Source organism: Liolophura sinensis, chromosome 7, assembly GCF_032854445.1.
Source record: "Liolophura sinensis isolate JHLJ2023 chromosome 7, CUHK_Ljap_v2, whole genome shotgun sequence".
Classification (NCBI taxonomy): Eukaryota; Metazoa; Mollusca; class Polyplacophora; order Chitonida; family Chitonidae; genus Liolophura; species Liolophura sinensis.
Genome location: NC_088301.1, coordinates 20,013,303 through 20,030,988, shown reverse-complemented (window position 1 = coordinate 20,030,988; position 17,686 = coordinate 20,013,303). Strand labels below are relative to the sequence as shown.

At 37.8% G+C, this 17,686-nt stretch overlaps 1 protein-coding gene across 3 annotated transcripts; it reads left to right on the top strand.

Annotated features, from left to right (window-relative positions):
- Positions 1–634: 634 nt before the first annotated feature.
- On the top strand, positions 635–16,754 carry LOC135471337 (spermatogenesis-associated protein 6-like). 3 transcript variants are annotated; one of them, XM_064750530.1, is made up of 13 exons: positions 635–769; positions 2,815–2,952; positions 3,963–4,011; positions 5,194–5,366; positions 6,073–6,171; positions 7,293–7,357; positions 9,068–9,221; positions 9,888–10,008; positions 10,649–10,809; positions 12,996–13,068; positions 13,774–13,985; positions 14,348–14,451; positions 16,333–16,754. In XM_064750530.1, exons 1-13 carry the CDS (start codon positions 722–724, stop codon positions 16,472–16,474), a joined length of 1,539 nt encoding a protein of 512 aa, XP_064606600.1. In that variant the 5' UTR covers positions 635–721; the 3' UTR covers positions 16,475–16,754. The 3 variants fall into 3 exon arrangements, with proteins under 3 accessions (XP_064606600.1, XP_064606599.1, XP_064606601.1); XM_064750529.1 differs by having other exon boundaries at positions 5,194–5,375; XM_064750531.1 differs by having other exon boundaries at positions 5,194–5,375; positions 14,348–14,486; positions 16,333–16,457.
- Positions 16,755–17,686: the final 932 nt, after the last annotated feature.

Here is a 17,686-nt window from a genome sequence, read left to right as displayed (position 1 = left end):
TGATTATCTGCACCGATAACAGTATCGAAGTCTTCCGAACAGTTCATCCGAACGACAAGGTTACATTGTATAATTAGTAGGTCTGTGCATACTATTGTGGTTTTAATTTGATGTTTTGAATATTATTTATAAACATACGCGCTTTACTCGTCAGAGAATGAGAAATATTTGAGGCCTCAATAAACTCAGTAAAGCATGCTCCTGTATGACCAGACATTACAAAATGATGCACCGAAATAAAAAAAAAATGTCGCATGCCGAAATATCCAGTATAGGGAATATAGAATTCATTAGCGGTACGAAATAAAAACAACACGCACACGGTGACATATACTGATTCTAACTCAGATTTAAACAGCGCTCTCTTTAAAGACGTTATGTGAAACGAAGATCGATCGTCCTTGGAATAAATACAATGCATACAGCTTAACCAACAAGTAGAAGAATGGGCCATGCATGTCTACGCATGTTTTCTGAGTCTGCCTCAGAGAGGTGTTCTTTAGGAGAACTTATTTTTTTCGGAACGTTCAACAACGTTACTTTAAAGCCGAACGGCAGATCATCTATAATTACGGACTGCTCCCCATAACCTGAAATGTTTTCATTGGTTGGTAGAGTGTTGGCAGCCTTCCAACGAACACAACAAACCGTGAGCCTCGTGTTTCGAAGCCGAAAATACCACCGTTTTTGAGTGTACTGGGCTTGTGCGAGGTCTGCAACCATGCCTAGGAGAAATATAAGAATTGTTGTTGATCTAAATATCCATGCCGTAAGTACTGTAGCTCAGATAACCACATAAGGATAAATGTTTCGGTGACGCTGTAAGATAAGTTTACTAGAGTGTCGATTTCTGCACGCACAGTGTCACTGTCACTGTTGAAATGAACCACAGTTTTACAGCTGTCAAACTCGAAGAAAGTACCGGCCCTTTTAGTGATACACTGCTAGGTATATCATGTCTCGTCTTGTGCAAAGAACTGGCGCTAAACTAGCCTCGTATGCTGTGCATATCCGACTCTGTTTTGATATGCCATTAATCAATGACATTACATTATATTTATTAATTCATAAAGGTAGAATTTCAGGGAACATAAGAGTCATAAAAAATCTGCATTGTTCATATTTAGGTATGTGTATTTTATTGTTAAATGTTATCAAAAGCAGTGGTACTCCATTTGTTACAGTGAATTCCAATGTGGCATTAACATACATGTAACTGAATATTGTTATATATTGAAGATATATAATTCAGGCAAAGTTATAAAGATCAGTAATATAATCCAACTAAAGCAACTTGGACTTGGCTGTAGTAGCAGTTTCATCAAACACAGTCCCTTGCGCAGAGAAAGGGAATTAATGAAAATTGTTGAAATAATCCCAAAAAATGAAAACAATCAGAAACAAAAATTCTGAATAAAAAGTATAAAACTCTAGACTCATAGAGTCTTGATTTTTCATGAGAATAAATGCTTCAGTTATATTCCTTGAAAACTGGATTTTTCTAATATATGTAGCTGCCACAGGTTTTTTTCTCCATGAACTCTGGCCCTTGACAAATAGTCTGGGAACCAGTATGATATCTGTGCAGAGAGTGAAAAGAACACCTTGGTAGCTTCTGCATGCTATATTTAACTTGGTAGGTGATCCTCAAAAAATTTTCACTTATATTCTCCTATAAATTTTCACTTACCTGATATATGGCAACCATTACATTTACCAATGTGGTTGAGGAAATTAGAGCATCAATGACTGGATTTGAACACTCAAGATTATCTGACACTGTTAAGGCCCTGATAGCTGCAAAACCTTCCCCTTTCAAACCTTTTAAGCCTTTGAGGGCTTTTGAATTGTTGAGAGATTCTTAAATTTGATATATGTATTAACTACATGTAGCACACAAAAGAGCGCAAACCTCCTGCAAAGTTAAATGGGTGTCCTCCCACCATAATGCTGGCCACCCTAGTATAAGTGAAATATCTTGAGTATGGCGTAAAACACCAATCAATAAGTAAAGAAAAAAGTTTACTGTTGTAAATTTAAAAAATAACATACATTTATGTCCTATCTGGCAATGATGTGGAAGCATTTGAAAGTTCATTCATTTGCTTTATTCAGTAAAGTTGCTGACAGACAGACTGACAGACTGCTGTTTTCGGGCAAAACATAAGTTCCATGACAGAGGTAACAAAGTACTTGTAAAAGGAAAATGAATAGTAAGTTGGTCATATAATACAACTTACCCTGAGTGCATTCCATTGACAGTAGTGAAGTATGGAAAACTATCTGGCAAGTTGTCAAATTTCATTTCAGTGTATTTTGTAGCCCGAGTTGAGAGACCAGAATGTCAGGCTTCAGTAAGCTTTTGAAAAGAAGTCAGAATGGTAATTGAATCAAGACAGTATGCAGGGAAAGAATTAACAGAGAGAATATCTCTAAGTGTCCAGTGGAATTTTTATCCCCACAGTTAAACCAGAGAGCTTTTGGGCTTGGTGGAAGTTTTTTTTGTCAGAGTAGAATTTTTGTTTCTTTCATACACTGACATGTACACATTGACTTGTTATGTGTATTAGATTTGCATGTGTGTGTCATACAGAGACCTGTATAATTTTATGTGTAAAGTACCTCAAATTCATGTTTCGTATACATGTGGGATGTTTCTACTTTTAAAGGATACATGAAAAGGAACTACAAAGAGAAAAGCATGCCCCAGAATTATTGTTCAAAAACTTTCATTCTGTTTTTTCTTTCCTTCTTTCGTTCCTTTTTTTTTTTTTTTTTTGATACATGTGAATTTTATACTGTTGCTGTTTCCAGGTCACTGCCCCTGGAGTGTGGTTATCCAGCAGAGAAGATGTCTACCTCGGAGTGTCGATGTTCGGCCAGTATCGCCGCACCAAACTGCTCAGGGCGATGTTTCCACTCTTCATCCATGAAAAGCTCAGATTTGAAAAGGTATACTACAATGTGCACAGTACACTACAAGATACACTACATGGTACACTTCAAGGTACACGCACACTACAAGGCACAAGGTACACTACAAAATACCTTACAAGGTACAAGGTACACTACGTGATGCACAACAAGGTACAAGGTACATTACATTTGCTAGTGCTTGGGTATTTGTCACCTGATGTATTTACAGGCACAGGGTATGTACTTAACCAACACCTTTTAAAATGCAAACAAGATACCAAATTAGAAGATCATCTACAAAAAAAATATAAAGTTGATGGATTGGAAAATTCAGGTCTGATTTCAAGGTATGTGTAAGGTATTTGGTACTGCGCTTATTTTATTACTGAAATATTTTACGTTTCACTGTAATATAAATTATTTTTATGTTTTACGCCGTACTCTAGAATATTGGACTTGTACGAAGGCAACCAGCATTATGGTTGAATTCCTTGAATTAAATGAACTTGACTGAACTTCAGTTATCCTATAATTGGAGTAGTCATTGTGTTTTAGGCATCACATAATTTACATGAAAAGAATGAAGTGCAAGTGTTTTAATAATATGACAAATTATAAACTTTTAAAAGAGCTAAGAAGACAGAAAGTGCATGTACGGTCATTGTTAATCATAGAAATTGAGTGAAAGTGTTGAAATAAAAATACTGCACAAACTGTCTTTATGAAATCGCATTCTTACTTTGAACAATATAGTGTAGGATGTATGCTTGAATCATTGTTTTTGTTGCCTCTTATTTTTTTAGTTATTTATTTGATTGACATTTTATGCGAACTCAAGAATATTTCACTTATATGACGACGGTCAGTAAGGTGGTGGGAGGAAACCGGGCAGAACCTGTGGGAAACCCACAACCACCCACAGGTTGCTGGAAAATTGTTGGGTCTTATACCTGAATGTAAGACTGTTGGGTTTGTCATGCATTTATGTATTTTGGAATATCAGTGTATGGAAAGGTAATTGTATTCCTGGTATTTTTTTTTTTCAGACATTCTACACAGCACTGTCACCCTCAGAGATTGTTAACTTACTAGAAGGTTAGTACAAGTAAATAAATTGCCAGGTGAAAGACCTGTAGTATCAGTAGATGCAAAAATATTTGCATGAATTTTGAGAATAATTGGTGAAACGAGGTACATCATTTTTCAGATTCACATTCTGCATTGTGTTGATGTTGAATTCTTAGGTCCGAGATACATAATTGTACTGTATACTTTTTCTAGTATTTGAGAACTCTTTTATTTACCCAGGTCGGGTCATATCAAAGACTTAAGACATGGTACTTGTTGCTGCCTCATTTGGCGCTCAAGACTGACAGGTTACAACAAAAAACAGGACAATTTTGCCTGGCGTCAGTATAGTGTAACTGGGTGGGGTGTCTGGATGTCTGGTGTCTTCGGCATGATACTTCAACGATGGCAGTACTTTGACTTGCCCTGCCACAAGAAGAGACAGTATATGTACACACACCTGTTGACTCCTGGGGCCTCAGTTAGCACGCCAGCATGGCACAATGCATCAGGAGCCTCCCAACAATGCAGTCGCTGCGAATTCAAGTCCAGCTCATGTTGGCTTCCTCTCCGACTTTATGTAGGAAGGTCAACCAACAACCTGCAGATAGTTTCCCCAGGCTTCCCGGTTTCCTACCACCATTATGCTCACTGCCATCATAAAGTGAAATATTCTTGAGTACGGAGTGAAATTCTGATCAAATAAATAACTAAACAAATAACTAATAAGCTAATGATTGACGTCATATGACTGAAACATTGTTAAGTGCGACATACGCATAAACATATTTACTGATCATATCTTTGACGGAAGAGAAAATCTGGATGGACAACTCTCATGGATCAACACTCGATAAATGCCTGGGATGTTATAAAAATTCAGTACCTGACCAGAGGCCACTTTCTCAAAGCGGTGTACGATATTTTTGAATTGTACATTTTGTACATCACTTTTAAGGTAGCACACTATTGTCCTGCAATACCACACAAGTACGACATCTTTGTAAAAGTGGCTCCAGCTGCCTTAGTTTCTGCCAGCACTGACTAGTGTCTGCCTATAAACGGAAACGCTGTCAGATAATTACCCGTATCATTAACAAAGCCAAAAAAAACAAACAATTGAATTCTCTGAAATATCTGTCGTAAAAATGATACTCTCCTGTTCTCTGAAGATTTCTGTCATTAACGTGTTGTCTTATGATTTTTCAGATGAACCTGTTGTATTTGAGCTGGTACAGCTGTCAGAGTTCTCAGTGGGAGGTATCCGATTGGCCAGTTTTGCCACCGACACTCAGGATTTCCTCTACCCCTACCCAACTCTTGCCCCATCGTATGCTCCCGCTGAGAGGGAGATCTTATTGAATAGGACTGTCAACTTTCCTGTAAGTTGGGTATGTGTTAAATTGTGTTATATTGATTTCACCAATACCCAGTATGGATAGATGCTAACTGTGCAAAAATGTAATGAAAATAAGGTATGGTTTATAAAACAAAGCCATTTATTTCAAATTTAGTAACAATGGGGAACTTGGAACTGCTTCCCATCTGTAACAGAATGGTCCAAAGCTATGAACTCTTTTGTTCTTGCCTTTATTACGTCATGGGGGGTTAGCACGCCAGCAAAGCACAATGACCCAGGAGCCTCCCACCAATGCAGTCGCTGTGAGTCCAGCTCATGCTGGATTTCTCTCCGGCCGTATGTTGGAAGGCCTGCCCAAAATGTGCAGATGTTCGTGGGTTTCCCCTGGGCTCTGCCCGGTTTCCTCCCTCCATAATGCTGGCTGCCATAGTACAAGTGGAATATTCTTTAGTCTGGTATAAAAGACCAATCAAATAAATAAATTTTTTACGTCATGATTATCGGTGTATGTATTCTCCTAAAACACATATGAAGTGAAGCATACCCTGCTGCTGTTTAGCCCTTTGGTGTAGCTCGTCCTCGAATCTCCCATTGTTTAATGTTTATTTTATTTTTTTTATTTTTTCTGTAATTTCATACACCAGCTGAGCGATGAGTTGATAAAGATGTTTTGAAGTATAAATGTACATTTCATTTGATCTGTATTTGTTGACTGTTACCTGTTTAAGGGCATCTCACCAAAAGTTGAGTTCTCCAGCAAAGCTACTATCAGGGAATCCGTCAGTAGTGAATTTGATGCTTTAGAAGATGCCATTGAGGAACAAAAGGTAAACATAAGAAGTTTTGTACCTACGTATAATCATGTTATAGATACACATTTTTAGCACAGTATTTCTGCCGAATTGATTATTAATTTGAAATAGCTTTTTCTTCAACTTTCCATATAAAATGTACATACTACAGTAGGGGATTTTCGAGATGGAATTCTTTTGTCATCAAATGTAAAAACAATCCTACTGAGCCCTGTGAATCATGAAAAATGTAAGGCAACCTTGTTGAAACTAATATACCGATCCCCTCTCCCACCCTTTTCCAGAGGCACAAATGATACCTCTTTGCTTTTACGAACTTCTCCAGTTCACAAAACGTTCAGATTCGCAATTTTCTCTTTCATTCCTCTACTCTAAATTACTTTTTATGACACTTTTTACTGATGCACATGTTATAGGGAGTGTGATCAAAAATGATTGAAGGGACCTCCGTGTCTCAGTTGGTTAGCGTGCTAGTGCAGCATAATAACTCAGGAGCCTCTCACCAATGTGGTTGCTGTGAGTTCAAGTCCAGCTCATGCTGGCTTCCTCTCCAGCCGTATGTGGGAAGGTCTACCAGCACCCTGCGGATGGTCGTGGGTTTCCCCTGGGCTCTTCTTGGTTTCCTCCCACCATAATGCTGGCCGTCGTCGTATAAGTGAAATATTCTTGAATATGGTGTAAAACACCAATCAAATCAATAAATAAATCAAAAATGGTTGCCTAACATTTTTGACAGGTCTCATACAGTTTATACCTTATCTACCTTCAACAATAAAAGAGTTCAAACTCGAAGCTTCCCTATTGTACGATGTTCCAGTTTGCGTGCATATAAATGTGACTGGATGTATTTGTCAGTAAAAGATTTTCAGAAATTTACAGACTTGAAAAGTAATGTTTTAAATTTTATTAATACAGATGCTTCGTTGAACACAATTCTTGCAGGTTTATTAAAAAGTACATGTACTTGTAGAAACCTGCTTTGGAGATTGTTTAACTTTGGAGATTGACTAACTTTATCATATGTGTGAGTATGTCCACATTCTATAATGTACAAAAAAAATTTTCTTCAGCAGTGCAAAAACTTTAAGAAGACATACATATATAGTTTTGAACCCATATCTATGTTCCTTTGGTAGGCCGCCTTAAAAGCGCTCCGCAGAGAAGTGAGTCATTCAGAGGCTTTGACACCGCGAAGGAGCAGGTATGCAGCGCAGTGTGGAGTGTTATTTGTTTTTGTTTCGTTTTTTTTTTATAATTATTTTGTTGATGTTATTTTACAGTATGAAGTTGTCTGTCTATCAGTCCACTGTACCTACAGAACCGCTTCAATAAAGAGTACCAGTTTTTTGACCATTTATATCACTCTCACCGTTCTGGTTACTGATGTGATTCAGGAGATTCATTAGTTACCTGGCAAAAAAGTAGTGGTTTACTCCTGTGGCCGCTTACATAAAACGATCACAAGACCGGTCCTAGCCGTAGCTTACAGTCGACACCATCATGCAGGGAGAGATTATAAGCTACCATAGTTGTGACTAACAATCAGAAATTCCAATCATGTTGACCCTGTTGACGTAATGTTGTACTAACGTTAAGTGGAAATACTTTTGGATTTGCTTTACAAAGATGTTCAATGCAATTGTCTCAAAAAGGTGATTTGGGCACGTTAGCACATATTGTCGTTGTTAGCTGATGAATCATGATGATGTAGAATTCTTTTGAAAATGAAGACAGTAGGGCTATCAATGAATCAGTCAAATATGGAGATCTTGTGTACATTGTGCAGTGTTTCGATCATTGACACAAAGCCTGATGACATTGTCTGTTAATCCTATTCATCCTGCCTCGACGAGCTTACCTTGAGATTCCTAAACTCTTGTTCCCTTTCTATCTCACAGCTGTAAAAGTTAAAGTTGATTGGTGTGTGGTTGAAATGATTGATGAGTGAAGTAATTTATTTTGATTGCCGTACTCAAGAATATTTCACTTATACGATGGTGGCCAGAATTATGGTGGGAGGAAGCCGAGTAGAGCCCGGGGGAAACCCACGACCACACGCCGTTTGGATTGAAGAATTAATGCAATGACAATCATATATGCTAACATGAGTTACATGTGCTTGTTGTACACATGCTAGTCATATACTATGGTCATTTTTAAAACTCCGTGAAAGATAAGTAGGTTTTATTGCCTTAATTATTTGTCATTTAGAAATGGTTTACATACACATAATAATCAAAATGATGTAAATGTCTGTACATCTGGCTGCCATTCGTAGTAGTTACCTGACCACATAGTAGTAAATCATACTCCTCACAGCGCATGCCCCTCTCCTGATATTCACTTTGCATCATGATCACTGCCAGCACAGGCAAATTTTGTGGAGAAATCTTGAACACCAATGTCACTGGGGTCAAGGTGACAAGACAGGAAGTGATATAGAAAATACAAAATCGCTGTCTCAACTTTTGTGTCTATTCATACTTGATGTATATGCACTGTCTTTATTAAAAGTATGTTCCGCAAGATTCTAACGGTCACCTGACACAATTTTTTTGATGAATGCTGATAATAGATCCGTGCAAGCATATCAGTGATGAGGCTAAGACAAAACAAGCCTAGGTACGGAGGCTGTGAATATCAAACTTGCCTAACGATGACAGTCATGAAAAGCAAGTTGTTGAGAACGGCACATGTGCACATGGCAATAAACGTGTTGTGTAGACCAAAACTCTTATTAGTAGAATTTGCCCTCATCTCTCGCTGCATTGACGTGTCAGACTTGTGTAATGTTTAGACATAGGCTGGTCTATCTTCCTGGTGTGCCTGTAGTGATGTGGTAATGTTTAGACATAGGCTGGTCTATCTTCCTGGCGCGCCTGTAGTGATGTGGTTTGTCATATGTTCACAGGTCAAGGTCGAGGAAGCGATACAATACATACGATAAACACACAGTGTCGTCTGCTGTGCGCTCCAGGTCCCCTTCCCCGTCTTTCATCAGACGGTTTGAGGACTGTTGTCTGGAATCCGATAGAGATATTAAACCTCCATTTGTGGTCAAAAAGGTAAGCATTGAGAGGTCAGGTGAGCAGAAAGACAGCTTGGACTTTTTTAAAATTAGGGTTAACTTCGCCTGCTGGGTTTGTATTTTTGTCAAAAGCTTAAATTAACTAGATGTATTTGTGATGTTTTATTTAGCGTAGTTTACAAAGTGAAAAATAGACCTCTGTTCGGGTGGTATTTTACAAAGTTGAATTTGTGGTGGCCTAAAAACCTGGTCTGATTTATGTATTTGGGGCATTATATAGCTCTCACCTAGCTTGATGTATTTGTGAAACATATATTTTATTAGGTCAAATTTGTCTGAAATATTTGTGGTACGTATGTTTTATTAGGTTGAGTTGGCCTGAAGTATTTGTGGTCCATATATTTTATTAGGTTGAATTGGCCTGAAGTATTTGTGAAACATATATTTTATTAGGTCAAATTTGTCTGAAATATTTGTGGTACGTATGTTTTATTAGGTTGAATTGGCCTGAAGTATTTGTGAAACATATATTTTATTACACAGAATTGGCCTGAAGTATTTGTGGTACATGTATTTTATTAGGTTGAGTTGGCCTGAAGTATTTGTGGTACATATATTTTATTATGTTGAATTAGCCTGTTGTATTTGTTGTTGTTTTTGTTACTTCGATTAACCATTTGATTTCTCTCCCTTGACACCCCAGCTGGACGACTCACTGATTGGACGAAAACCTGGCTCTCCAGCTACGAAATCCTTTCTGCGTGGCTCAAAATCTACTCGCAGGCGCAGTAGGTCTGTGCCACGGAGCCGCAGTATCTGTGTTGGTCAGTATTGCGTACTACATGGAAAAACATTTTATAAAACACACCACAAATTTGTCCAAGCAGACTCTATAATAATACAAATCTTCAAAACTGTGACCTCACCAGTTAGGTCCCTTGAAAGTCCATCTCTCTTTTGACACTGGAGGTAAATCTAGTAGATTGCTCAGATAGCTTGGTAGATTTACCATACCAAAGTGTTGTTTTCTGCCTTCAGTTGTAAACAGCACACAAGGGGAGGTGGAAATTGTTTATTTGGTTTCTGATATAGCACCTTTGCCATTGGACAGTTATTTACCAGAGGTTGTAAAAGTGCTCCCTGTAATGATATGTTTAGCTGATTCCAGATTCCTCATGTAGCTTGCTTTACCCCATTTTGGCACGCCATCGATTTGTGCACATGGCCTTCTGTTTAGGAGTAAGCCTCGTAAACTCTGTAACAGTTTGCAAACAGTGTTGGGAGAATACATGAACATAAATACCCAGATGTTACCCCCCAAAATGCATTTTTTTTAACAAGATTTAAGACTGAAAAGTATGACTGCCCAAAATTTCAGAACACTGAGATTGTCTCTTTTTGAATAAGTTGGTATGTTATTGTCGTCAAATTTTGATTGGTTAACACGATTGTCTGTGTATATAGCCAGTCACAGTGACAGCGGCATATGTGGAGTGTGTCACAGACCGTATAGGGCAAGCAGCTGTAGAGTCTGCCGGACATACAGAAAGCACACTGGGAAGAGGTACTGGGGGCACACTCCACCATATAACGAGCTTGCCCACTGCCCAGTTAGTCCCAATAAGGTACTACAGCCTTTCCCGTGTCAGAGCGGGGAGTGTTGTGTTGACAGTTCTCAGTTCATGTTCAGAATTTATTGTTGTTTATGGCACTTTAGTGTTATTTTTTGGGGGGACATGCTTCAAGAATAATACTTATACTAGAATGGATCCTGCGCGTCTCGACTCTGTACATTCATATTAACCACAAAGACACTGCTTAATTGCTTAAGGGATACATGAAAAGGAACTATAAAACAAAGAACATGTTTCTATTCCTAATGAAGAAATTTATGCCACCGAATTTTTCTTTAAAAAATTTCATTATACATGTTAATTACTCATCTATATTATGCATATTTTAGCAGTCAGAGTTTTTCAGATATTACCTCGTTGATCTTGCTCAGAACTCAGTGAGCACCCCGCCCCGAGCCCCGTGAACCATGTGACTACAGTGTGGGCAAAGTGACACACGTTCCCCACACCACTGACCTAATTTGGCCAGACCCGTTCGGTCTGTTCCTCCCAGTTCGTTTTTAACAGGGATCATCGTTAACTTCTCTGCTGCAAGCTACTTAATTTCTGGACTGCCTGCTGGGGCCTAAATAAAACTGTACTTTGAAGCCACTTTGACCCCCCCCCCCCCCCCACTCTTCCCCAAGCGAAAGTTGCAAAATGTATTAGTACTGTTCTGTTCACATGAGAAAAGAAATTAAAGTGTTTCGTGTATGTTTGTAATCAGATCAAGTATACATGCACCTTATCGCTCAAAATCCATCGCATTTACGGCCTGCCTCTGATCGTAGCAAATCCCCACACAGATGTCTTGTAATGCAGGTCCAGTCTAAACTATCATGACTGCCCTCGATTGCAGAGGATTTCAAACGATAAGCTATGCTTTATCTGAGTTAAGCAAATGAACAGTGTCTGGCTTGCTAAGAGTAGAAGCACAGGGTCAAGCCACAGAGACTGGCATGGTTAGTATTAGTATGTAGCTTGGTTTTGATGCACAGAGGATCGCTGCTTGCTTTATTTGGCCAAAAATATTGTCTGAGACTAGAAAAACTCATTTTGCCTCATTCAAAGTTCCATTGATCTTATACAAGTGTTTCGATATTTTTTGGATGGTAGGATCATATCCTACTGTTTGTTGTTGTTGTTGTTGTTGTTGTTGCCTGTTTACCAGTTATGCATGCAGTTCCTTGTTTATTGTTCACAGACGATTTTGATTGGTCATATACACCTCGAGTTAAACGTCGCTATCGTGTAAAGGAGGTAACTATATTCCCTTGACTTGAGTCCCTTTGTTTAAAATTTTATTTATGCCTATTTAATAAATGTATAAATTTGGTAACAACTAATGGTAAGGACATTTTTACTTCCCAGTTTGTATGGTTGAAGAGTTGAACTGTAAAAGAACAATAAGTATAAGTGTGTTTTTAGAAATTTAATCAAATTTATGGTATTGTTCTAACATAAATTAAACTATTTTTTGAATTACCAGTAAATGTGGAGATGATTTCTTCAAAAACACCTTATTATTCTGAAGAAAATATACATGTATACACGTGATTTACATACAGAATATATGAAAATGAAAAAGACAAATCCATATGAAATTTGTTATAACTGTTTTTATTGTAAATGTTTCTTGAAAAATGTGAATGATAAGCGGCTAATTTTTTGACAACTTGGTTATTTTCTGATTGATCTTTCATTACGGTTAAAACATTTAGCTCAAAAAATGATAAAAGTAAGCTAGCATTTCGTGTGGTAATACTGAGACTAAATTAGAACTCAACACAATAATATCATACATGATTACCTTGCACTCAGTCTGTTCTGTTTTCATTTAAGACTATAAGGAATTGGTATTTATTTTAAATAATTTCCCAGTTGTTCTACTCTAATTCATGTAAAATTACAGTCTTGAAAATAGTTTATAAACTGTTAGTGATATATAGCACAGAAGGTGGGACTAATAGCCATACAATAATCAACACTGATTGTTTGACTGTGGAGATAGGATTTCCTGGGTTAAAGTCCACAGCTAGGTCTCACTTGAATTGGTGGACGGTACCTAAAATTCAGCTTAGGCTGTAGATGAGATCATGCAGCCAATCAGCCACAACTTTGTATTTCTTTCAATACAAATGATTCTCTCCTGTATTGATCTGCTAATTAAAATGTAAATTACATTTGCGTTGGTCTAGGTTGTGCATGAACCCTACAGCTCAGTGTCCCGTCCAGTCTACAGCAGTCGTCTGGTCACTGATGATTCTGAGGGTGGGTAGTCCTTGAGAGGAACGCACACGAGGAGATGTTCAGATGCAACATTCTCCCCTGAAAGACGTTGAAATACATTGTCCTGTATTTCACCTAAAATTTAATATGTACATAAAAGCCATAAAATGATACTTTGGATGCAATACATGGCACATATTAAGTCTTTTCTGACAAGAAATAAATCAAACTTCATCAAAAACTCAGTATGAGGTGGATGAATCAGCATTTGAAACATGCTAAGCTTTAGGTGAAGTGAGGTGTTTAGTTGCCGAATTTCAAAATTGTCTTCTCACAATTTATAATCTTCCGAAGATTTTATTTTAAAAGTCTTTAAAGCTTTCATATGTCCTAGACTATAACTATGAATGGTTTATACTATTATCAGGCATGTTTGTCAGTTTTTTTTCTTGCTCCCAATTTGTTCATATTTGCTCCCAATTTGTTTATTGTTCTAATACGAATGAATTGATGAGTTGGATAGTTACAATATATTTCAATGTCTTTTTTATCCTCCATGTCTAAAGAGTTAAATCATTGCAAAGTGCTACATTGTCTTGCTTGTCTCGAACTCCACATCTGTCAAGTTAAGCTCTATGAACAGTTAAAACATGCATTTAATTTAACTACCTATGTCACCATCTTGGGCATGAGTTCTAATCTTGCTCTCTCCAATTATTCCATACGTGAAGTTTATTTGTGTTACAGATGAGGAAGTGGCTGAACTGCTGTCTAGCGCACCATCTTACCCTATCCGACCTAGACCAAGGTCCGTTAGTCCAGTCCTTTACAGACGCAGTTTCCGCGACAGGTACTCTGACTCTGCCTTCTCACCGCGACTCTCTGAGAGAATCGCTGACCGTGTTGACAGCGCCCTGAGACGGAGTAACTCTCTGGTTAAACTCAGTAGAGAAATGTCTGTAAGTATTCTTTTAACATTCTGAAATTCTTTCAGTTCTGAAATTTCTAACAAGACGTGATAAAAACTTTCTGGTGAACTTTAGATGGCTGGTGCCGAAATCTTCTAAAATGACAAGGATCATGGGCTCTACATAATAACAGAGATCATCTTAAAGATGTACACAAGGTTTAAGATAGTGTTCTGTCCCCCCCCCCCCCCCCCCCTCAAAAGACATTAATGACTCATGCCATTTTAGCAAGGCCTGGTTGACAGGAAAATCATTAGTGAATTACTTAGTTTATTATATTACTTTATGAGTTTGATTGTTATCATATTTGTATAATATATTTAAAAAAGTAAATTTTTTTTTTATCCCATCAGAGAAGCACTAGCCCGATAAGTTCCCGATACTACAATTCATACACTAATGGCTATGACTCGCTGGATGAGCTGGAAACTGACTTCACGCTAGCGAAGAACCGGAGGTATATTTACTGAGTCTCGAGACCTGGACAAACAGGTTCATGCCCCTTTTTTATATCTCAGTGTGGTGTGGTTGTTGTAGTTAGTTTCACAGCTGTGAAAAATTGTTGTCTCGTCTGTGTATCAAGAGACTCACTTGCCACATCCGATTAGTCAGGAGGAATGTCATTTACATGCACATGTATGGGGATAGATAGTCAGCAGGAATGTCATTTTCATGCACTTGTATGGGAATAGATAGTAAGGAGGAATGTCATTTACATGCACATGTATGGGGATAGATAGTCAGGAGGAATGTCAGCTACATGCACGTGTATGGGGATAGATAGTCAGGAGGAATGTCAGCTACGCGCACATGTATGGGGATAGATAGTCAGGAGGAATGTCAGCTACGCGCACATGTATGGGGATAGATAGTCAGGAGGAATGTCAGCTACGCGCACGTGTATGGGGATAGATAGTCAGGAGGAATGTCAGCTACGCGCACGTGTATGGGGATAGATAGTCAGGAGGAATGTCATTTACATGCACTTGTATGGGAATAGATAGTAAGGAGGAATGTCATTTACATGCACATGTATGGGGATAGATAGTCAGGAGGAATGTCAGCTACGCGCACATGTATGGGGATAGATAGTCAGGAGGAATGTCAGCTACGCTTACGTGTATGGGAATAGATAGGAGGAATGTCAGCTACATGCACATGTATGGGGATAGATAGTCAGGAGGAATGTCAGCTACGCGCACGTGTATGGGAATAGATAGTCAGGAGGAATGTCAGCTACGCTTACGTGTATGGGAATAGATTGTCAGGAGGAATGTCAGCTACATGCACATGTATGGGGATAGATAGTCAGGAGGAATGTCAGCTACGCGCACATGTATGGGGATAGATAGTCAGGAGGAATGTCAGCTATGCGCACATGTATGGGGATAGATAGTCAGGAGGAATGTCATTTACATGCAAATGTATGGGGATAGATAGATGGTGTTACAATTTTGGTGGTGGGGGGTGGGGGGGGGGAGGATCACAGGCTTCGGTTTCCTCATAGACTTTATTGTTGTTGTGTAACTTCCAATTTAATAAATTTATTTATTTATTTATTTAATTGGTGTTTTATGCCATACTCAAGAATATTTCACTTATACGATGACGGCATTATGGTGGGAGGAAATTTCAAGATCGTCCACAGCCTGCTGACCAAATGTAGGTTGCTAAATAAATAGGAATACTATAAGTTATATCAGCACGTTGCATGGGTGTACGAGTTGACATTTTGTCCTGATAAATATTTACACAAACCCTCAGGTGGAGTGGGAATGATCATCTTCAAGGCAAAATATCAGTCTGAAACCCACGCAGCCTGCAATGAAGAGCATAACAGAAATATAATATAACGAGAAGAGGACAGGTCCTGCCTGAGAAGTTTTTCCAAATGTTATCTGCTTAATCATTAAAATTCTTCAAAATGAAGGCAAGAAAACTTACGTATGATGTTTCTTTGACTTTTAGCAAAGATTACAACCTTTCTATTCAGTGTACACCTGGCTGTCAAAAGGATCACAGAAGTAAATTCTGAGAGTTTTTTTTCTTTTCTTGATTAACATCCCATGTGAGCTTGTTTTAACACGACAAAGCATGAACAAATCTGAGAGAGCCAATCAGAGCTGCCGGCTCATGTGATGTGAATGTTGTATTCAGAACCTTTTCACTGTTCTGTTAGAGGACTACCCCCAAGGACACCATGTTATTTGATACAGTACAAGGTTTTGTTTGATCTTTGTTTTTTTGTAGCCTATTAGCCTGCCTTCGTTTGTTTATTTAAGTGTGATATTGGATAAACTGTCTAAAAAACCCAGTGATTGACTTGTTGTATTCACAGCTTAGTTCACCTGGACAACGGCCATTACTGGACACAGAAGGCTGCTGAGTATCGCGGAATTTCTCATGAAGACTTATTCCAGGAGAACCTGAGAAAAATCTACTCCAAGCTTTACACAGGAACAACCAGTAGTGAAGTTTAGCTCACTATAGCTCTTAGGGAAATTTTAAACTTGTGTAATCTTACGCATCATGACCAACAGAAATGTTTCATTTTTTCTGGATAGGAATATGCATATATACATATATATTACATACATTTTGGAGTTTGATTAGGCTATTAAAATGTTCTGTCATTCAGTATGATAGAAGTCTTTGTAGAATTTCAGTTCCAGTGAAATTAGTATTGATCTTTTGTTTATTTTTAACCAAGAATTTTTTATTGACCAAGGACAGCTAACAGTTAGTGAATTTGTCCAATGGTAAGTCCTCTAGCCATCAGTACTGTGATATTTGTATTTTCGTTTCATACAAGTATGATTAAGTTTCTCTTAGGTCTGTATTTTAACAAAAACTATGGTATATTTTTTAATCCTTTTTTTTATTATTTTTTATTTTCCACACCTTTATTTACACGTGTATTTTGAAGTTATAAATTATTAACAGAATTCTGAAAAAAATGTCATTTGTTTTGAGAGTCCGTCCCTTAATATTATTCATAAAATTAAAGCCGTGATTTTATGTAAAGGAAGTCATCTCCTCAGGAAACTTGTTTAGGTGTCTAACTGAAAGTATTTTCATGTCTAATTGCTGTTAAAAGTACAGTTCTTTAAGATTAAAAAAGGTTTTAATCGCAGAGAAAACCAAAACAGAAAAAACAAGAGCCTTTAATAAGTTTGTGAACCTACAGATAACACACCAATCATTTATTATTTTATAATATTAAACTTTCAAAGTTGTTGGGTATTGTAAAACTATTGGTGAATTTCCATTCAGATACAGTACTGGTACACATGTATATGTTAAAGGTTGAAGACAGATCAGATTTTTAAAAACTTCCTACGGCTGTAATACAGGTACGTATAATGTAATGAAGAATTTTTGGTCTGACATTTTCTGTGAAGTCTGTAACGATCGTCTTTTTTGAGAGAAATGGCGAAAAAGCAAAACCATTCCTGTACCAAGCTGATGTTAGCATAATGTCCAACATACCACTTTATCGTTCATATGTGAATGCTGTATGGACAAATCACAATGGGGTACCAGCAGATATTCCTCTCAGAAAATGTGACACTGGTCTGACATAGGACTTGCACGTTACAAGTCTTTTGTTGCGCAATGCGAAACATGTTGTGTTCTGCAGTTTCATCTGTGACATATTTGGTCTACCCACTGTGACGTCACTGTTGACGCTG